We start from the raw sequence: 22,724 nt of genomic DNA, 5'->3' as shown, positions 1-22,724 counted from the left end.
CAAAGCAACGGAGGGTTCGTCGCAGACCGCGCCCTTCCCCGGCAACTCGCGCCTCGCCAGACGCAGTGCAGGTCCCGGCAGACCCCTCACAAGGACATACTCCCAACCCAGTCCCCTTCCCCTCTCCTCCCCTTCTCTTCCCCAGAGCCAAACACCTCCCCTCCCTGCTGTAACCCAGTCCCCTTTCTCCCCCAACCTTATGTCCCGGTCCCAACAGACACTACCGCTTGAAACGCAACCCCCACCTTTTCCATTATTTTCAATGGGAAAATTGATCCCTCCCCCCAACACGTTTTCACTTAACACGATCATTTTCTGAAACATTTCTATAGTGTTAAATGAGCAATTACTGTAGTTCTAATCCTATTGAGGATGCCCCTTCTGGTCAAGGTAGGAACTATTATTACCCCTGTGTAAGATTCTAGAGGAATATGACCTTTTCCCCTAAAGCTCTACTAAATGATCCTCTGAGCTCAGTGCTTGTGAGGACCCAGGCTATAGAGATTAAAAACATTTGTCATGTTTTTAAGTGTAAAACATCTGGCACTCTGAGTAATTTTATGAAATGCACCATAGCAGTCTTTCAGCTCCACTGAGGTGGTGGATACACTTACTGTATTGTACTATGCTTTGTAATATTGTATTATTACACCACCTACACCTACCATTTTTAAAATCCAAGAAATTCTATAGACAAAGTTAGTTTAAAAGACCAGTGCGGATGGGTGGGTTGGTTAGTTAAATATGACAATCCCCAATGCTGATTTTCAATAGCAATAAAATGCTGAGTTGTAGGTCACCTGTTACCTGTATGCTAATGACCATCCAGCATATTTCCACTGGTCACAAAAAAGTGTTAATAGGGTTGCCAATGGTTTAACCAAAAATACTGAACACCTTCTCCCTGCTCCCTCCCCCCCCCCAAAAAAACACCAGGGAAAAATTCTGTTGTGGGGGGGAAGACCAAAATTGTTGAGCCAAAAAAAAAAAAAGGACTCTGAATTAAGCAAAAAGCCCCCTTTAAGAAATGCCTTTGAGGCTTTTTGGCTCTAACAGGCTGCCAGCAGCCGCCTGCCATCTTGTCTTCCTGCTCCGGGCCAGACAGCTCCCCTGTGGAACCAGGTAAGGACCTAGTATTTTTCACCTCCTGGCCAGGAAAAAATCAGAACATATCAGACATTTTAGGTGTCCGGTATTTTCTGTTTTTTTTTTTTTTTACTGGACAGGAGGCGAAAATACCAGACTGTCCGGTTCAGTATCGGATACCTGGCAACCCTAGTTGATAAAAGAACTTTCTTTTCCTTTTTTCACCTACTGGGGAAAAATGATACAGTAAGGCACAGATTATCTGTCAAGTTCTTGGGATGTATTGGAGACCAATTTTTTGTTTCAGAAGCTAGAGAAAGCTATTTCTATATTTAATTTTGAAAAATAGTAACAATTGAGAATTTGAAAGTTGAAAACATCTTAGGTGAAAGTGATCATGAAAGGGCAGAGTTCATGTTTCTAAGACATGGCAAAAGAGATGACAGCACAAGAAAGAAATGTATTTCAAAAAGGCAGACTTTAGCAAACTCATGGAGCTGGTGGACCAGATCCCCTGGGAAGCAAGTCTAAAGGGGAAAATGGTTCAGGAGATGGGCAGTTTTTTGAGGAGACATTATTGAAGGTACAAAAGCAAACTTATCTCCCTGAATTAGAAAGATTGGAAGAGACCACCCAGGCTTAACCAGGAGTTCTTCAATGATATGAAACTCAAAAGAGTTCGGTAAAAAGTGGAAACTAAGGCAAATCGCAAAGGATGCAAATAACTCCCCACCCCTGAAGAGAGGTAAGAATTGGAAAGGTCAAGACATTAATGAGATGACACTAAGGAAGGAAGACTAAGAACAGAGTAGACTTGTTACTCAATGAGGGAGAAAAACAATAGTAGAAAAGGTGGAAAAGGTGGAAGTGCTAAATTACTTTGTTTCAATTTTAACAAAAAGGTTAGTAGGAGTTGGACATCTATCAGCATGAATGCTAATAGAAAATATTAAAGGATCAGAGGCTATGGGGAAAAAAAACAAGTTAAAATTATTTAGAAAAGTTAGATTTATTCAGGTGACTAGGGCTTGATGAAATACATCCTAGAACAGGTTTTTTCAAACTCTGGGTTGCAGCTTGTAAGGGCAAGCCACTAGCTGGCTGCTAATGCTTTGTTTACCTGTGTTTCTGCAGGTATGGTCAATCACAGCTCCCATTGCCTATGGACCACCATTCCCAGCCAATAGAAGCTGCGGGAAGTGGTGCGGACCTGGACACCGCTTCCTGCAGCACCTGTTAGCTGGGAATGGTGATCAGCTGCCAAGGAGTGCTGTGATCACCCAGACCAGCAGAGGCACAAGTAAACAAAAGGTCTTGCAGCCAGCTAGTGGCTTGCCCTTACAAGCCGGAACCTAGAGTCTGAAAACTCCTTTCCTAGAATACGTATAGTGCTGAGTATGGATGTGAAAGGCTAGTCAAACAGTTAACACACTATCAGGAAGAGACAGCAAGGTGGGGGAGGCTTCAGGGTGGCAGCACTGCATGGAGCCCAGGGTCAGCTGGGACGTCCCACCTGGCGCCCAGCTCCATGCCATGTTTCAAAGCGGCAATACTGTGTTGAGCCAGGGTCAGCGGTGGAGTCCCAAGCTGGCCCCTGATTCCATGCGGTGCTAGTGCTTTGAAACACTGCAGGGAACAATGGGCCGGCAGGGGATTCATTCAGTCCCATGCTGCCCCAGTGCTCTGCACATCGCTTTCACCTTTGAAGTATAACAAGAGCTGTGGGGCTGTTGCTACACTTCAAAGATGAGGCTCTCTTATAGACTATTGGATTAGCCTATTAATCTAAATTTAACATACCTAGTGCTGAGTTAGGGGATAGTTGAACCTTTAGCAATTATCTTTGAACAGTTATGGAAGATGAGAGAGATTCCAGAAGACAGGAAAAGGGAAAACATAGTGCCCATATATGAAAAGGAAAAGAAGTGGGAAATTACTGACCCATCCAGTATCAGGAAAGAAAATGAAACACATAGAAAATAAGCTTCCTTATAGATTTCTTTGGCTACGTCTACGCTGCACCTCTCTTGTGCAAAAACCTATGCAAATGAAGTGTGGATTAGCATATTGCCACACTTGATTTGCATAATTAAGGGCCATTTTTGCACAAGAGGCTTTTGTGCAAAAAGGAGCTGTGTAGATGGCTCCTTTTTGCGCAAAACCCCCCTCTTGGGCAAGAGCCGTTCTTCCTGAAAAAATGAGGAAGAACTGCTCTTGCGCAAGAGGGGGGTTTTGCACAAAAAGGATCCACCTGCACAGCTTCTTGCGCAAAATGGCCCCTAAATTATGCAAATGAAGTGCAGCAATATGCTAATCTGCACTTCATTTGCATAGGCTTTTGCGCAAGAGAGGTGCAATGTAGACGTAGCCTTTGACAGGTAACAAGTCTTGTGGATGGGGGAAGCAGTAGGTCTGATATACCTTGACTTGATACTGATTTTAATACTGTTTCACATTATCATCTTTCAAGCAAATTAGGGAACTACAAACTCCATGGAGCTACTATAAGTGAGTGTACAAGTGGCTGAAAAACTGTTCGCACAGTGCAGTTGCCAGTGGTTCATAGTCATACTGGAAAGGCATATTAAGTGGGCTTCTGTAGGGATCAGTTCTGGGTCTGGTTCCATTGAGTACATAGAGAGCACATAGTTTGTGGACACTACCAAGCTGGGAAGGGTTATAAGTGTTTTGGAGGATAGGATTAAAATTCAAAATGATCTGGACAAACTAGAAATGGTCTGAAGTAAATAGGATGAAATTTAATAAGGACAAATAGAACGTACTCCACATGGGAAGGAACAATCAGTTGCACACATACAGAATGGGAAATGCCTACCTAGGAAGGAGTACTGCAGAAAAAGGGATATGGAGTCATAGTAGATCACAAGCTAAATATGAGTGAACTGTGTAGCACTGTTGTATAAAATTCAAGTGCCACTCTGCGATGTATTAGCAGGACTGTTGTAGACAAGAAACAAGAAGTAATTCTTTAGTGCTGATTACACAATACTCCAGCGGAGGCCTACTTATGAGCACCACATTTCAGGACAAATTGGAGAAAGTCCAGAGAAAAGCAATAAAAATGATTAAGGGTCTAAAAACATAATCTTTGAGGGAAGATTGAAAAAATGGTTTTTGTTTAGTTTGGGGAAAAGAAGACCAGTGGGCCTCATAACAGTCTTCAAGTACATAAAAGGTTGTTACAAGGATGAGGGAGAAAATTTGTTCTCCTTACCCTGGTGGACCCTAAATTGCAGCAATGGTGATTTAGGTTGTATGTTAGGAAAAACTTTGTGAAGGTGGTAAATCACTGGAATAATTTGCCTAAGGAGGATGCTCCATCTTCAGAGATTTTTAAGAGCAGGTTAGACAAACGCCTGTCAGGGATGGTTTAGATGATGCTTAGTCCTGCCATGAATGCAGGAGTTTGGTTTTAATAACCTCTTGAGGTTCCTTCCAGTCCCACAATTTTAGGAGTCTATGATTTATTCTCCAACAGATAAGGCAATACTACACAAATTAATATTTGTCTCCTTCTCTAACACAAAACTTTAGTCATGACCTTATACTGCCTCTTTGACTATGTCTACACTGCCCTCTCTTGCACACAAAAAATATGCAAATGAGACAAAGTGGAATATTGCTGTGCCTCATTTGCATAATTAATGATGCTCCATTTTTGCTTGAGGCTTTGTGCAAGAGCCGTTCTTCCGCTTTTTTTCAGGAAGAATGTCTCTTGCTGAAGAGGGAGTTTTTGCGCAAAAACGGAGCCTCAATTATGCAAATGAGGCATGGCGATATTCCACACTTTGCCTCATTTGCATATTTTTTTGTGCGAGAGAGGGCAGTCTAGATGTCGCTCACAGGCTAGAGCAGAGCGACTCAATTTTGGAAGCCCAGGGGGCCACAATGATACAGTATATGTCGAGGACTGCAGCTTAAATATGGTTGCATAGACATGCAAATAGCTTTCACACTGATGGGCATGAATACAAAGATTAAGTTAAGACTACACAATAGGCAGGCCCCATTTAAGTCAATTCTGCTGATATTAATAAAATGCAACATTTACCCGATTTCTACCCATATCATAGCACTTTTAATGAGCAATGACAATTCAGGAATTTAAGTGCTAAAATGCATATCAACAGAAGACCATTATATTGACTACTTTTTTGTTTTGGCTCCCATCTGCGGGCCATGTGTTCAGCCCCACATGAACCCAAACTGCACCTCGGGCTGCAAACAAGCGGGTCGTGGACCACATGCGTGTTGAGTAGCCTGGGTCTAGAGTATTTCTACACATCATTTTGCATTGGGGAGATTTTACCCTTAACTACACTTAATCCGTTTCAGATACATTTTTATTTATGGAATGCATGCCATGCCTCTTCAGATTCAGCCCATCAATTTTCCAGGTCTGCTCACCTCCATTCTAACACCTGTAGCCCTGAGGGATCCTCTCCTGGGGCTTAGAAACTTCCCCAGACAAACTGAATCTGAGCCATTATTAGGGCTGTGATAGTGTAGTCAATTAACTGATTAATAAAAGCTTATAGGTTAATGCTATAGACTACATGCAATTCCTTCCTCTCCTCCTCCTCCGCCCACACTTGCCAGTACATTTTTTAGCAGGCTGGCCAGCAGCCTAGCTTAGTTCCGGCTTGTGCCGGCTCTGGGAGCTCAGATCACCCCCTAGCAGGGTATGCTGCCACCCCGTGCCACTGCCTCTTTGTATCAGAGGCAGCAGCAAAGGTCCACAAGGGGAGCTGGGTTTTAAACTGGTTCCCCTCACAGACCAGCTCGCGCCTGGCACCCCATGATGCTGTGTCTGATACAGAGGCAGCAACGTGGAGTGGCTGGGGTCTCCTAAGGAATGAGGCCAGAGTGCACTTGCTGCCAGCCCTGCCCCCAAAGACTAGAATAATCAAGTAACTGATAAGAATTCACGAGGTTACTTGTCAATTAACCAATTTTTAACATTCTTAGCCATTATTAGTCAGTGAAGACAGTGAAAAGATTCCCACTAACTTCCAACGTGGACACTCAGGGAGCCTCTGACAGGTGATCCTGACTGGTTTGGCCAAGAGGTTATCAAGCGCAGCAATTCAGCTGCCCCTCTCCGCACTGCTGCGCACCTCCTGCCCTTTGCCTTGAAATTTCCTCTCCCTGGGAGCCTCCCTCTGCCCCTCCCTGGTGAAAGAGAGGGAGAATGAAGTGAGCAGGAACAGGGGCAGGGCCTCGGAGAAGAGGCACGAAGGAGGCGAAGCGAGAGTATCTGGGTTTGAGGTAGTTCCTGGATTGCACTTATATTCGAAAAGTGATCTTGTGCTTTAAAAAGTTGGAGAGTCCCTACTACCGTGGTATCACTTGAAGAAAATGAGATTACCTATTTGTAACAAGGTTCTTCAAGATGTGTGGTCTCCAAATTGGTTCGTTTTCCTCTGCAGTAGATTAAGCAGCTCTTGAGATGAGAAGGAACTGGAGGTGCTGGTAGCTTGCTGCCTCCTTTATTGCCTTGTGTGAAACCACAGGGTTCATGTGCAGAGTGCCGAACAATACTGCTTTCAAAGTTTCCGCTCTGGGCGCATAGTGCATGTGCATAACTCTCAGTGAAATGAAGATAGGGACCAAACATCTCAAAGAACCTCAGTTCATAGTAAAATACTAAAATGGATGCCATGGTGTGTGTCATGACCTGCCTTTTCTTGGGGCCGTGCCTTATTCAGTACTAGTGGTTCTCGTGCGCTAACCCGCAGTCTTCTCTCAGGATGCTTGTCTATGATTATTGGGTGATTCTGCTGCTTCTTCTAACTCTGCTTCCAGGACACTGTAGATTTCTTCAAAACTACTATGTCTGGATTTGAAAAAACACTCAACTTTTATTTAACCTGAGTAAACATAAAAGCAGCATAACAAAAGCTTTCAATAGCTCTTTTATTTCTTACTCCCAAAGGGAAAACCAAATTTTCTAAGGCTATGTCTGCACTGCAGAATTTTTCTGGGATACCCCAGAAAAATTCTGCCACGTCCAGGGAATGCGTCTATTCTTCCAAAAATATTTTTGGAAGAGCAGATGTGCTCTTTCGGCATCCCTGTAAATCTTGTTTTATGAGGAAGAAGGAATGTTCCAATAAAGGGTTTTTTTCCCCAACATTTGGCTCAGTGTAGACGAGCCAAATGTCAGAAAAGCCTCTTAAAAAAAAAAAAATTGCAGTTTGCAATTTGCGTAGCTTTTTCCGGAAAAACAGTGCAGTGTAGCCGTAGCCGTAGCCGTAGCCTAAAAGACCTGTAGTGCTTCCCTTCCTGATTGTTGCCGATTTGTCTAATCTTCTCTCTGATCCTGTAGCTCTCCTTGGAGTAGCATATATTAATTTTGCCTTAATCCTGCAAAATAACCCACCATACAGTTTAGTTGAACGATATGGAACCAGCTTTGTCTCCTGGAAATGTCCCAAAATGAAGTCTGATATTAGCAAATTGATGTAAGAGTTACTCAGGGATATAACCCTTCATATAGCCCATATCCTGTTATTACAGTGTTGTAGGAATTTAACACAAATTTACTGTAATAAAGCATTTCTAGACACATACTTAGATTCTTGTGACTGTAGCTAGTGTATTTCAGCCATATATGGGTCAACCAGAAAAAGGGGAAAGAAAAGTATTTTTTACAAATAGGAAAATGTAGTCACAAATATTGGCTGGGGCCTCCAGAACGGTTGTGTTACCTGACACCACTATTAATTCTTTTTTAAATTGAACAGACATGAAGTTGGTATTTTCCATTAAAATTTCTGTAACTTCTCTCAGTATCTATCATAATGAATTTTGTAGGTTTATGGTAAGTAGTCCAGTTCAAGCTATTTCATCCAAGCCTATTGCATGTTTATTTTTAGTTCCAAATGACACAGCACTCCACTTAATTGCAGTACAAGCGCTTCAAAATTATCATATGTATAAATAGCTTTTAGCTACCTATATATCTGCCATCTCTGTTGCATAATGGGAAGGATAGAAAGTCATCCAGGGTCAAGTCAAATTTTCTCTCTGAAATGTCATTAGAAATTTAGGTTGCATGGATGTCCAACTGGAATTCATAATGGTCTGGTTTGTATGCAGCGTACGTAATGTCCACAGTGTGCGAAGTACTTTGAGAAATTATTATTTAGGATTCTGTGAAGTGCTGTAAAAATGAAAATTATGATGCTTTGAACATTTTGTATATTTTTAAGGACTGGAACATTAGTTTGCCTCAACCATGAGAGTGAATTATGATCTCTTCCTCTAATACTTATGTCTTATATTTTACTTTGCAGGTTCCAGCAAGATGTGGGGTGACAGTCCGGGACAGTCTAAAGAAAGCTCTGATGATGAGGGGTCTTATCCCAGAGTGCTGTGCTGTTTACAGAATACAAGATGGGTATGGTTTATGTGTGGTGTGGGTTTTGTACACTCTCAGGGTTCTTTCTAGAAGTACACCAGCATAGGTCAATTCCATCCAACATTATGAAAGTAAAGATGAATTTCACTAAATTCAGAATGAACTATTTAGTTTGTGCTACAACGATTTGGGGCAACACAAAATATGGGGCGATGGCCACAAAACTGTGCTTAAACAGGGCTTTGACATATGAAAAGTTGATGGGGAAATATTTAACTTCTTCCCCTATTAGGATGCACATAACAGAATGCAACAGGCTGTTATCCCTGAGATCTGTTTTAGCTGCAAAACTATGTGAAAACATCTAATTTTAAAACTATGACATAGGGTTGTTTTGAATTTTTAACTTTTAATTGATTTTACTTGATCTGGATTTCAAAGTAAAACTTAGTTGGATGGAGAATTTACATGAATAACTCTTAAAATGAGTTTTAATCCTTAAACTTCTAATTAAATTCCTACCATTCCCTAAAATTAGTAAATCCTCTAAGTCTGTTATGGGAACAAATTAGAGAGATGAAGTAGGGGGAGTAATATTTTTTATTGGACCAACTTTTGTTGGTGAGAGAGACAGCCTTTTGAGTTATATAGAGCTCTTCCTCATGTCTGGGAAAGATACTCAGGATGTCACAGGTAAATACAAACTTGAATAGCTAATTTAGCATAAGTAGTTAGAGCATTTCCTAAGGGACCAATCAAGGTGAATATATGCTAACTGGCTTATGCTATCTGTTTCACCTTGTATACAGGCAGTCCCCGGGTTACGTACAAGATAGGGACTGTAGGTTTGTTCTTAAGTTGAATCTGTATGTAAGTCGGAACTGGCGTCAGCCGCTGCTGAAACTGATCAGTTTCAACCGCGGCTGAATCTGGATGCCAGTTCTGACTTACATACAGATTCAACTTAAGAAACCCAGGTGTCCCCAAGTCAGCCGCTGCTGAAACTGATCAGCGGCTGATTCCAGGAAGCCTGGGGCAGAGCAACTCTGCCTCAGGCTTCCTGTAATCAGCCGCTGGTCAGTTTCAGCAGCGGCTGACTTGGGGATGCCTGGGGCAGAGCAGCTGGGGTGCTGCCGGGTTGGTCCAGAGCGGCGCTGCGGGACCAACCCGGCAGCCCCCAGCTGCTCTACCCCAGGGGTAGGCAAGAAAAGCCTGGTCTGCTGCGGGGGGAGGAGCACTAGCTGCACCCCCCCCCCATAGCAGACCAAGGGGACAGGAGCAAAGCCGCTGAGCACGCCCGCAGCGGGACAGCCCAAGCGCGCCTGGGCTGTCCTGCTGCGGGCGTGCTCTGCGGCTTTGCTCCTGGTCTGCTGGGGGGGTCCAGCAAAGCCGCTGGACCCCCCCAGCAGACCAGGGACACCAGAGCAAAGCCGCTGCCTGGGCGGCTTTGCTCGTTTGCCCGGGAGCAAAGCCGCCCAGGTGGCGGCTTTGCTCGGGTGTCCCTGGTCTGCTGGGGGGGTCCAGCGGCTTTGCTGGACCCCCCCAGCAGACCAGGGGGACAGGAGCAAAGCCGCCCAGGCGGCGGGAGTCCCGCTGCCTGGGCGGCTTTGCTCCGGGGCAAACGAGCAAAGCCGCCCAGGCAGCGGGACTCCCGCCGCCTGGGTGGCTTTGCTTGGGTGTCCCTGGTCTGCTGGGGGGGTCTAGCGGCTTTGCTGGACCCCCCCCCAGCAGACCAGGGGGACAGGAGCAAAGCCGCCCAGGTGGCGGGACTCCCGCCTCCTGGGCGGCTTTGCTCGGGTGTCCCTAGTCTGCTGGGGGGGTCCAACGGCTTTGCTGGACCCCCCCAGCAGACCAGGGAGACCGGGAGAAGCTTTTCTCCCCCCGGAGGACACGGGTGGTGACTCGCCGCCCGTGAGCTCCGGGGCGAGAAAAGCCCCGTTCGTAAGTGCGGATTCGACGTAAGTCGGATCCGCGTAAGTCGGGGACTGCGTGTATAGCTATGAAGCTTTGGGTACCTTTCCCTGACCTGAAGCAGAGCTCTCTGTTTCTGGAAAGCTTTTCTTTCTCACCAACAGAAGTTGGTACATTAAAAGATATTACCTCGCCCACTATGTGTCTCTAATATACTGAAACTGATATGGCTACCACAACATAGGGATAAATTGTCACCAGTGTTCCCTCTAAGCTGCATGGCAGCACAGCTCAGCACAGTTTCATGGGTGGTTAATCGACACCACCCAATTAGTCAGCTCCATGCCCTGAGCCTCTGACAGGGCGGGGTTGATTAATCAGCTGTGAAGCTTTGCTGCTGTGCATCTTAGAGGGAACACTGGTTGTCTCACAACTGGATAGAAAAGTATCTTATCAAGTTTGGATCCCAGGACCTGCCAATCGCTGCAGTTGTAGGGTCAATCGTAGGGCTAATCTCTGCAGTTGTAGGTCTTTGTGCTAAAGCTGATTTGAAGAAAAGAGTTCATCTCTTTATCCTGTTGTTTGTCCAAGAGTTATGCAATTATTTGGGAATAAACTCAGATTAATTTCTTGCCATTTAAATTTCTAACAGTGGAAGATTGGACAGCAAACCTCCCATAATACCACTGTCCCCTTGGTAACAACTTTTCACATGTTCAACATAATGTTTGCAAGGGCTTGCAGGTTGGTAACCATAAAGGGCTTGTTTACACTTCAGAGAGAAGAAGCCCATTGGCTGGGACACTGACATTTCCTGGCTCACAGGAGAGGAGTTGCACGTGGAAGTCTTGGAGAATGTGCCGCTTACCACACACAATTTTGTACGTACTTTGTATTATGAACTGTCTAAAATGTTCACTAGAGTTAAATCTACTTTTGAACATTTTAAATCAAACTAACTTTAGGTCTGTTTTTGAGCAAACATTTGTGTCTGTTGTGGGGAAGGTTGTTGCATAAGAGATTTTTAAACCTACAGACTCAGATGAACTAAAACTTGCTTCAGTTGAGATAACTGACATTAAAATAAACATAATTTAACTTTCCTTAACATTTGCATACCCTAGTAGCAGACAGACCCCAAAGTCTATGTATCTAGGTTTTAAAATCACCACTGCATAGCAGAGCGATAATAATATTCCATTATTTTTGTATAGCTGTATCTATAAAATGTGTTCTGTGCTCCCCTGGTGACTGCAGCAACAATTAACTAACAAACCATATTCCCAAAGCTATGCTGACGTCATCAGTGATGCTGGTGAACAAGTATGTTTTGACTTGATGAGGTGCTACATGAGTGGAAGCTCTTAAACACAAGTACTCTGGATCATTCCAGGTTCATATACAGACCTGGAAATAATATTTACCCCATGGAAAAAACCATAATTTAAATGAAAGCTATTTTAAATTGAGGCTTACGGTGTGTTATACAAACAGTGGGCCACTAAATGAATGCATAAAAGCTATTACAAATTTCTGAACAGCATCTTTTAAAACTTTTGATTCTTACTTGTAGGAAATCCTGCTTGTGTTACTTTTAGGCTAGTTGTGCTTTTAAGGTGGGGAACCAAAATACAGCAAAAGTTTTGTGTCTTGTAGTGTAGCTTTTTATGTACAACTACAAAAAATTGCCAGGATTTACTATACAAAATAATAAATACGTTGGGCAGAATTTGATTTTCTTTTATAATTTTGGCAGATAATATTGGTGTTTGTTTGGCTTTCATGAGTGGGGTGGGTCAGACAATTATTTAATAGAAGTAGATGTTGAGGTTCAAAAAGTTAAAGTTTTGACTGTTAAAACACATTGTCAACATCACATGTCAAAATATACAAGTTAAATATCCTTAAATAAAACTCTAATAAGTTTTCCAGCAACCTTTTCTTACTTTTTCAGTCTATAAATTGAGATAACTATCAAAGGACATATTTTTCAATGGTTTTGTGTGTGCCGTGGCATCAACATTTACTGCATTTATTGATAAAAATCTACCCCCCCCAAGTTTAATTATAAACCATTTGAATGTTCCCAGTCTTCTGATTTTGAGGAAGGGTGTCATCTGATAAAGGTAAATAAACCCCTCTAAAGCAGGCCTTCTCTCACATCTAGTTTATTTACAGTGTGTTTTGGTATGTTCTGTTTAAATAGATTCAATTTGTTTTTTCCTTCAGCTATATATTTTGATAGTAATACCTTAGTGGAAACATAGAGCCCTTTCAGATTACAAAAATGTCCTATCTAACTGTTTGTTTTTGACACCACAGGTACGAAAGACGTTTTTCACGTTAGCATTCTGTGACTTTTGTCGAAAGCTGCTTTTCCAGGGATTCCGATGCCAGACTTGTGGCTATAAATTTCACCAGCGCTGTAGTACAGAGGTGCCACTGATGTGTGTTAACTATGACCAGCTTGAGTAAGTAATCAAAATTCCTGTGTGCTTTAGTTCAGATGACACAAGAACTAGTTGACAGATGTAATTGAGAAAGTCAAGAGAAGTGCCTAAGAAAATACATTAGTGAAGCTGCTTCGGTGAGAATTTATAGTTCTTATTTTTTCTGTGCTGGTTCAGATAACCAGTTCAAGTTCGTCCTTAGAAAGTGAATAGGAGGGCTGAAATCTTGATTCAGTAAGACAGATTTTGGATTGGTTACATATGTTATTACCCAGTCAAAGAGATTCCTCACCAGGGCAATGATAGTGACTCATTTAAATGTGTTTAGATGCAGATAAATTATCTTTGGCCAGCTACAGTTAATTTGGTCTCAAATAACATTGAACTTTTTTGATCAATTAGGTGGAGTTGACATTTGTTTTACTGCAAACTTGGCTTAAAAAGTAAAATTCATTGGTAATATTTGTATACCTAGGTAAAAAGTATGAAGCAGAACCAAGAATAGGGCAGATTGTTTCAATATGCATTTATTCTTGAATTTTTATACTCAATTTGTTCTGTACCCAGGACTTGTAATCAAGGTTTCTGCTCAATCAGTAGTGATTTTAGTACCGATCAATTTTAACAGAGCTACATAAAGCCATTTAAAAGACCTTCCCATTGGGGAGAACTTCCAAATAAAGTTTTATTTCCAGCTTGCGTTCATCACAGTTCCCCTGGCCACTTCTAGATGATGAACTAAGAGATGTGGATGCAGTTGTTTTATCCTAATAATAGCCTCCTTTGAAAGTCCCTTTTTAATATTCTATCACAATCTTCTATATAAGATGACATCACAATCTTCTTAACATGAAGGTTTAAGTTGTCTGCTTTTACACTGCTTAGAAAGTAGGTTTTTTCAATTTCTAGCAAAGGTTTTAAAATAACTTTAGACAAAAAGATACTCAAGGCACTAACTCTTGCTCCCCTGCAGATAACTAACAACTTGTGAAAATATATAGATAGTCTGTTAGTGTGCTCTCTATTCTACAGTTTAGAATTTGATACATGACTTTTTTTCTTCTGTGCCTATTATGTTTGAGCCTTCTGGGTTTTGCACAAGTTAGGTTTGTTTTTGTTTTGTTTTTGTTCTTACCTCACAGTTTGCTGTTTGTCTCCAAGTTCTTTGAACACCACCCAATACCACAGGAGGAGACCTCCTTAGGAGAGACCACCCAAGCATCTGGATCATACCATTCAGTGGCCTCCTCAGATTCTACTGGGTAGGACAATACTCCTGCTGTTTAATGACACGACATTTTAGTATTGTTTGTCTTGAAGTATTCAAAGTACTGCTTCAGATCCTCTTTGCTCACCTGAGTAATTAGGCCCTATCCTGCTAATATTTGCACATGTGCTCAACTTAAGTTCACCAATAGTACCACTGATTTTAGTGGGGTTAGCCACATGCTTAAAGTGAAGCATGTGCATAAATGTTGCAGGATATGCCTCTTAGTTGTACTTTTTTGCCTATAATAGTGTAGGCCTGATCTACTATCTTTAGTTTTTTTCTGTATACATTGCTTTGCATCCACACACAAATTCTGTCTTTTTGCTTTATCTTGCATCTTATCCTGCTATAACTAATCTGCTTTGAAGCAACATAATTTTATTTCAGAATGAGTTATAGCAGTGTAAGGATTGTATGCACACATCTCCATTTCAAATGAACAACACTACTTCAGGTAGTCCTCCCACTACTGTCCCCACCTGCATATTATTTCACATCTAGATACACCTGCTTTGGGATACTCTTGCTTGGATGTCCTCCCTCTGTGTAAACGCTGGCATATATGCATATGCATCTGTTTACAACACCAGCTCTTGATCAATTCACAGATATGAAATCCTTCCAAAGCACTGTTCCCTGTACTTCTGCATGTTCCCATCAGGGAATGCTGTACTGCCTTGCCCTTTAGAGAGAAGAACATGTTTACTTTCGTCTGTTCAGTAGTCACCGGAATGCCAAGATCTACCAGCAGCTAGCAGAGCAAACGCAGAAGAAGGGGTATTCCTGGGACACATGCCAGTTCTGTTCCAAAGCAAGCAGCTGATTCAGAAATGCTAAAGATAAAAACAAGACCTCTGTTCATGCTCACATCACATGTATATGCTATGAAGAGCTGGACTGAATTTTGCCCAAGAAGCCACCACAGAATTGTTGACAGCTGGACCATGGTCCATAATAAAACAGACACACCTTCAGAAACTACATGGGCAACCATGGACACCTGACTAGGAGGAATTTCCCCTGGGCAGCCAAGATCTCTTTAAGAGAGACCCAGCTTGATACACCTCCGGGGACCCTGCCAGAGAGCCAGCATGAGAATGCTGCAGAGAGTATCTCAACCAGTAAGTATTAAGTACTGTAATACTATTATCCATGCCATTAGTGCCTGTTCATGGGGATTTGGAAACCTTTCTTCTGGGTGCTAGCTGTGCGCCATGATATCTAATAGATGTTGCTACAGCAATGGCAGATATGTCCATCTCTTTGCAGCATCCTTACTCTTTGGCTTACTCAGTTTTTCTCTGGTCCAGCCAGCATGGATGCTGTAAATACAAGCTGAAAATACAAATTGTTAAAAGGAGCTTTTCTCCCCATGCAGCATATTTGATAGCATGCCCGTAGACTACAACACACTACATCTCTTCCCTGTGCTGCTTGATATTACATTTCTTTATCCCTCAACCACCTCTGCCCCTACCCACTACCATCCATGTGACACCACACAAGATGGTGACTAGATGGAATCAAGAAAAATGTAAAAACGCATTGCATCCAAGGCAGTTTTAATATAGGCAAAATAAAAGCCAGAAGTTTTAGAAAATTCATGTAAGACCACAATTTAGTCATGATCTTGAGTTTTTTCATATATGTGAAGGTAAACAAGATAAATTGGCCACTAGTGGTTCTTTTAGGCATTTCATTTTATATAGACTTGTGGTGACAGGTGTTATAAAAGGCATGTAAGCTTTTTGCAAAGCACTAATTTATTGCAGTACATTGCATTGGGAAAACCATACAGGACATGCATCACAGCTGCAAAATTCTGTTTATTTGTTGTGTGCTTTATGCTGATCGGATGGTTTAGAATTATGAATAAGACTTTTAAGCAAAGATAGTGATATAGTTTGATGTACACATTACAAAGTAGTGCTGTCTTCCCATAGACACTCATGTAGGTAATGCTTTCTTTTCACTCCAGCAACAGCTCCATGACCAGTATCAAATAACAGTGCTACACGTCTTCCTGGTTGTGCCTTTGCTTTCTGAACAAAACTTTGAGACATATCTCAGAGTAATAACGACCAATGTAAGGGCAGGCTGCAGGGTTGTATAAACAATTACTAGCCTGTCCCATGGGAACACGTAGGCCTTCCATTCCCCCACCCCAAAACAAGCAAGCACACATTCAAAAACTATCCTTATATTGAATGTGAAAGGTGTTACTATATTGCAATAGACCCAACTAAAGTTAAATAACTTCAAAAAAGTATTATATTCCAGCATACCTCTGCCCTGGGAAGAACTCAAAGGAATAGAATTCCAAAATGGAAAAAATTTGGAGAGAAGTAATGTTTTGTCATTTTTGGCACGATGGCTATTATATTGGTATAGTGACTACTTGTATGGTTTTTCTGTTTTCCCAGAGTGTGGCATGACACAGCTCACATCAAAAGGGGCGTTATTAGTAGCTGAGTTCTTGGCAAACCTCTGAAGGAAGAGAGAGTGGAGAAAGAAGATGTTTGGTAATCTCATGAATGAGTCCCAGCAGAGAGCAAAAAACCCATAGGGTAATGGAGCAAAGGATTTATGCTGCAGGACAGGCATGAGAGAGAGGACAACAGGGCATGTTCTGAGGAGTTGTCAGGAGAGTATATGGACTGACTGACCAAAGAAAGGGACATGCAGGAAAGGATGCTGGACATGATGTAGAAGGAGACAAGTTTGCTGGAGAACAATGTTCTGCATTCCCAAGTAACACTCTAACCTAATCCTGTGCTGCCACCTATTAACGCAGTGTACTGAGAGCTCCCTTTCATTCGCCAACTGTAAGAGAGACAGTTTTCCTACACCATTCACCCCCAAGACAAGAAGAGAACACCAGTGATCTCTGCCTACAGATTTTGAGGTCCTAGCTTAACAAACTAATTCACTCTATTTCTGTCCAATTTTAATTCTTTTTACGTTTGCACTTTCTTGTTATTTGTTAAATCAATAGTGTTGTTTACCTTTGCACTTGTATCAATTACACTTTCAAACAGCTTTTCCTACCAGTACCTATTCCTAATAAAATTAATTCAGAAACCCTATACCTTATATTGTATTCATTTCATTCAGTACATTAAATGTACTTTCCTCACCTGCTCCCTCTTATTAAATAGCACATTGCATCTGCAACCTAGATCCCTGGACCACAGGGACATATGGTTGAGAGATCCTTTTCAGCTGTTCATAAAGTTCCAAAAATATCTATACTACCAGTTCAGTCACACCAAACTGGTTAGCTGATGACTAGTACAATTGAGAGAGTGATGACTTTCCATATTGCAGTGTTCACATATTTCTCCATGTTCAGGAGGGACTCTCATTGGGGCAGCCCAGTGCTGCAATTTCAGGTTGAGTTGTACACAGATTTCTAGGAAAGTGGCCTTCTACATCCTGAAGGTTTGCAGCACTGTCCCAGCCCACTGTTAGGTTCTCACTGGCTGGGGCCACAGGTAGGGTTGCCAGGTGTCCGGTTTTGAACTGGAGAGTCTGGTATTTGAGCTTTCTGTCCGGGAAACAAATTGAGAAAATACCGGACATATAAATGTCCGGTATTTTCTAATTAAGTAAGTTTTATTATTATCATGAGTATTGGTACGTAGTTGCGTACTGCCTGGCTGGTAGACACACTCATACTGCGTGAGCGTGTCTACCAACCAGGCAGTATGCAACTACAGTACACAGTAGAGGGGAGCAGGACAAGATGTAATCCCTGGGGCTGAACTAGCCCGTGTGCCCTGATGGGACCGTGCACAGGATGGGCAGCACCCCAGGATCTGCATGCGCGCGGGTCAGTCCTGCTTCCCACTGGCTGGTTCCCCCTGCCCCCTCCCCCCCAGCCAGCCCTGCTCCCCCAAACCCTCCCAGCCAGCCCTGCTTCTTGCCAGCTGGTTCCTTCCCCCGACTCCCTCCTGGTCAGCCCCGCTCCCCGCCGGCCGGTTCCCTCCCGGCCAGCCCCACTTCCCGCCAGCTGGTTCCCCGCACCCCGATCTTCCCTGGCCAGCTCCACTCGTCCCAACCCCCTCCCAGCCAGTCCCGCTCCCTGCTGGTTGGTTCCCCACCGCTCCCCTCAATCCCCTGCCAGCCAACCCTGCTTCCTGCCAGCCGTTTACCCCCCTCTCCTGCCCCCGATCTCCCCTGGCCAGCCCCGCTCCCCTCCCAGCCAGTCCCCACCCCTGTCTGAGATCAAGTGTGTCTGGTATTTTTTTGAAATCATCTGGTAACCCTAGCCACAAGTAATACTGCACCGAGTAAGGCCTGTCTCAGAAAATGTTGTGCAAAAGTAGTCTCCTCTTCTCTTATAGTATCCAGACAGCATTTTTTGTTGTATCCATTTTATCCACCTGTGGGGAGAAGGGTCATATCTGGCTTAAAGGGAAAGGGGGTTCTCTTATCCCCAAGCAGTGAGAGGCTCTGGCCAAGTCTGCCCTGCACACACCGCAAAGCAGCAGCTCTTGCCTTACAGGGGCAGAGCTTGGCTCCCTACTTTTATGTGACTGTGTGTTCAGAATAGGGAGTCAGGCTGTATCCTGTAGACAGGGGCCACTGGTATGGAGTGAGTTCTTTTCTCATTTCTTTTCTTTTATACATCATTTGTTTTATTTTGTATTATTTCATATTTGTGGAAAAACAGGGCTCTAGTGATTTTGCATGTCCTTCAAAGCCACCTGCTTGATTTCTAACACATCTTGAGTGCCCTATTTGTATTAATTAGGATTGCCAACTTCTTTATTTCTGAAAATCTCACCCCCCAAGCCCTGCCTCATTTCCTGAGGCCCTGCCTCTGCTCTTCCTCTTCCCTTGGGGCCCTGCCCCCGCTCTCTCGCCTCCCCTCTTTCTCATTGCTTGGTCCTCTCCACCTCCCTCTGCACTGGGGGCTGGGATGGGAGTTTCAGTCTGATGTGGAGCATGCAGCTTGCCTGTCTACAAGATGTAGATAGGAAGTGGGACTGCCTCAACAGGTGACAGCAAGATAACCAGTTAACTGGTTACCCAGTAATCGTCATCCTTACCAGTACCTGGTTAACCCAGGAGCAGTTCCCTGCCTGCAGCCTGAGCCGGGGGAGGAAGGGGGGACAGGACCAGAAGTCGCCCCCCCCTCCTGCGCTTGAGACTACCGGCTCCTGCTTCCAGCCCTTTCACCTGAGGGGGAGGGGACTGGTAGTGGCAACCAGCAGCCTTAAGCATGGGGTAAGAGGGTACGGGAGCAGGATCCCACTTAATTGGTTAACCAGTTAAATAACTGATTAACTAGGATTTTACATCCTTAACAGGAATGTTAGCATCTGTTCAGTACATTTGATTGGCTGCTGCTAAGTCTCCATTTTGACTGGAAAATTAGACACTTGGCATCCCTGGGTTTAATAATGGTCAGGATTGAGGTGCTCAGCATGCTGCCTGGTTGTAGTTTGAACATTTGAAACTTTGAAAAAATAGAGCTGGCTAGCAAAAAATAGGCTAATTATGGGATACAGTGAAAGGAATCATGGGAGTTTGACTTAAATCCCACAGTTCCAGAAAGTATCTCACAACCTACCATGACAAATAGCCCTTAATGGACTGAGCCTAGCACCAGAAAATTGTACTCAGATACATGCCCAGAAAATTACACTTATTTAGAAAAATCATAGTTCTGTATAGATGCTATTTCTCTCAAGCAAAGTGACCTAAGCTACTTTAGACAAAGCAAAGTACTAGATACACTCTTTCACTTTTATTATATCTGTATAACATAAATGAAGGAAAAACTATATCAAAACACCTTTCTTTGGTAGACAAAACCATAAGCACATGAAAATTGATAGACAGTCCATATTAAAACTTGAATGTATTTGCTATTTATAGGGGAAATAAAATTTTAAAGGAGAATTATATATTTTAAACTATTTTTTTCAGATTTCTACATATTTTGGGGACATTGTGTGAGGAGAGTGGGGAGTTGTGGGTCTTTAAAATCGGTGAAATATTGTCATTTACAGGCCTGTATCCAAGTTGCCTTCCTATTCCTAGGGGCCTTGAACTTGCACCGTTTAACATCAATGGGAGTGTTGCAGTTTACAAAAGATTAAATCTTAGACTATGTCTTATTAGTACAATAGCTTAGGCATGTTCTCCTATTTTGGGAAATTGAATTTTACCTTTCTCTCTAACAAATTCCTATAGGTTGATGTCAGTAAAATAAGAATCAAACCAAGACTTTATCCTCTCTTGTGGCACAAACACTGTAGAAATATAGTGTCTGTTTTCTGTGGGGATAAGGAGGTAAAGTAGAGTCTTTTAGGGGGGTAGGACTTAGGGATGTCAAATCCCATTAATTAGTTAATTGTTTAAACTTTAAATTTAATCAGTTAACTGATTAAACGGGGGTGGGCTGGAGTAACCCATGCGTATGAACTGCTCTAAACTGACTGTTTCTAGCCCCATGCTGGCCTGCCAGATCCCAGCCCTCATGGAACCAAGATGCCATTTCTGGCCCCACGTGAAGCCACTGTGGGGATGGAGCAGCCCTCCGCCTTCATCAGGCTATGAGTGGGGAGCTGCTCCCGGATAATGATGATGGATGATGTTTACTCAGTTACCCATTCACATCCCTAGTAGAAATGTGCCAGACATTTGCTGGTGGGCCATGAATATTTTATTTATGACTGATTTAAACATCCTCACAGTGGAAGACACGTATGTGGGCCTGGGAAGATACTGTGCTGGATAATGTGGCAAACCTCACAGTACATCGAAAAAGAACTCTCTTCTTTTCATATAGTCTACAAACTGAGGAGTTAACCACACTCACAAAAAACAGAGAAGCAGAAGACTTTGAGAATTTGGCGCATAAATTGCTTCCCCCCCTTTATGAATCCTGGAAGTGCTTCACATCCCCAGTCTGCCACATCTGTGCCACTGTAAACGTTTCTTCTCTCATTTAAGCTACTGCCCCTTTGATTTTGTGCGTAGTTCTCCCTTCTCTTCCAGCAGCTGATGTTTCTCTCCTCTCCTACCATACTGTAGGCCAGGGTGGGCAGAGGTGCATCTGAACCCCACACAGAGATAAAGTTACACCCCACAGGACAATGGACTATTCCTCCTTCTTTGAGTAGTGTCCCTATCAGTGCTGCGCTGTAAGTATACTTGCATCCCTGTGCTGGTGATGGGAGAACTTTGGCAGCAGTGTCTGTCTGACTCGCACATGCATTATCCCCTCTTGTGTTCTGTCATGAAGTTAACTAGCACTACATGGGTGAAACTCCCTCAGTGCCTTCTCCACTTCCCATAGCTAGATATGGAGTCATTGGTAGTCCGTTCATTGGATTGTTATCTCTATTAGAATTCACATAGTGAATCCCATTCTTAGTTGTAGAGTTCCTCTAGTTGTTTTTCTTTTCTCTAAAACAAGAACCCTCTCTTTGTCTGGGAATTGCCCCAGTGCAGGGTATGTCCAGTGCCTGGGGGTTGAAGAGGTGTCTCTTTGCAATGAGACTGCCCCAGCAGCAGGCAGACATTCTGTTGCCTTGAGAAATGCCACATTTTCCAAAAGCATGGTCTCTGCCAACAATTAAAGTCCAGATCTCCAAAGAAATGATACTAAAACACCTCCTCAGTGAAGGCAGCCCTCCAGCCTACCCTAGGCCCATATCAGGAATCATCCACCTGGTGTGAATCCTCTTCTAAGGACTATGAATCAAAGAAAACACCCATGGACCTCTCATTTAAGGCTTCAAAAAAGCGAGCCATGAGTCCCCAGAGTGAGTCTTGGGCTTTCAGAAAAAGATCTGACACATTTGGTATTGTTGGTACTGACTGCACTGAAACTATCGAAACATGATACTCATAACTCATGAGCGTCTGGTGCAGCAGGTACTATTGATGCACCTAAGGACTGATGGGCAAAGCCACTGAGGCAATGGTACTATCAAGGACAGGCAAAGACAAAGAGTGCCCCATCTCTGGGAAGATAATATCCATACCGGTAGCACCATTGGCACTGTCAAAAACATGCCTTGGAGCCGGTATGGCCCAGATTGCCAATTACCTTGGTACCATGGACCCAGCATTTACAACTACCTTTGGTACTGAGTATGATGGCACCATAAAAGTTGAGACTCAGAGGACTTCACAGTATCTGAGGTATCAGAATCTCTCCTACTCAGTACTGGAGCCCAAGTACTGAGTTTACTCTAAACACAGGACTCTCTGCCGATACCTATGTCATGCAATTCCATTTTTTAGTCAAGAATCAGATAGTGAAGAGAACCACCTTTCTTATAGTGTCTGCCCCCTACCTGGGCCCCCTCAATCATACCCTTCATCTGCTCCTCAATCCTCTGTGGTATGGCCAGTCATGGGTCAAGCCAGTGCGACCCTTTCCACCGCCCTAGTAGTGCTACTGGGATCCCTGAATGGCTTACAGACTCCATGCCTCCTGAACATCTAGTGCGGCCCATCATAAACATTTGAGGTGCTCTCTGTGAGCCACAGTATGCAGAGCATCTGAAAGAGATCATGAAAGAACAGGAGGTCAGACCAACATCTTTTCCTCCTTTCCAGACAAGGCAGTGTTGCCTCCTCTGCCTCTAACAGACGACTT

The 22,724-nt window shown here is 43.3% G+C and overlaps 1 protein-coding gene across 5 annotated transcripts in view; it reads left to right on the top strand.

Moving 5' to 3' along the window:
• The window catches only part of BRAF (B-Raf proto-oncogene, serine/threonine kinase), a 568,039-nt gene that overhangs the window by 491,989 nt on the left and 53,326 nt on the right, over positions 1-22,724 (top strand). For all 5 annotated transcript variants that reach the window (XM_089782036.1, XM_075939782.2, XM_075939791.2 and 2 more), the window contains exons 4-7: positions 8,406-8,509; positions 11,160-11,262; positions 12,704-12,852; positions 13,974-14,093. In XM_089782036.1, the coding sequence (XP_089638162.1) occupies positions 8,406-8,509; positions 11,160-11,262; positions 12,704-12,852; positions 13,974-14,093 (476 nt within the window). The remainder of the gene's footprint in view (positions 1-8,405; positions 8,510-11,159; positions 11,263-12,703; positions 12,853-13,973; positions 14,094-22,724) is intronic.

This window comes from Pelodiscus sinensis, chromosome 1 (assembly GCF_052426305.1).
Source record: "Pelodiscus sinensis isolate ZL-2025 chromosome 1, ASM5242630v1, whole genome shotgun sequence".
Classification (NCBI taxonomy): Eukaryota; Metazoa; Chordata; order Testudines; family Trionychidae; genus Pelodiscus; species Pelodiscus sinensis.
This window is presented reverse-complemented; position numbering and strand designations above follow the sequence as displayed.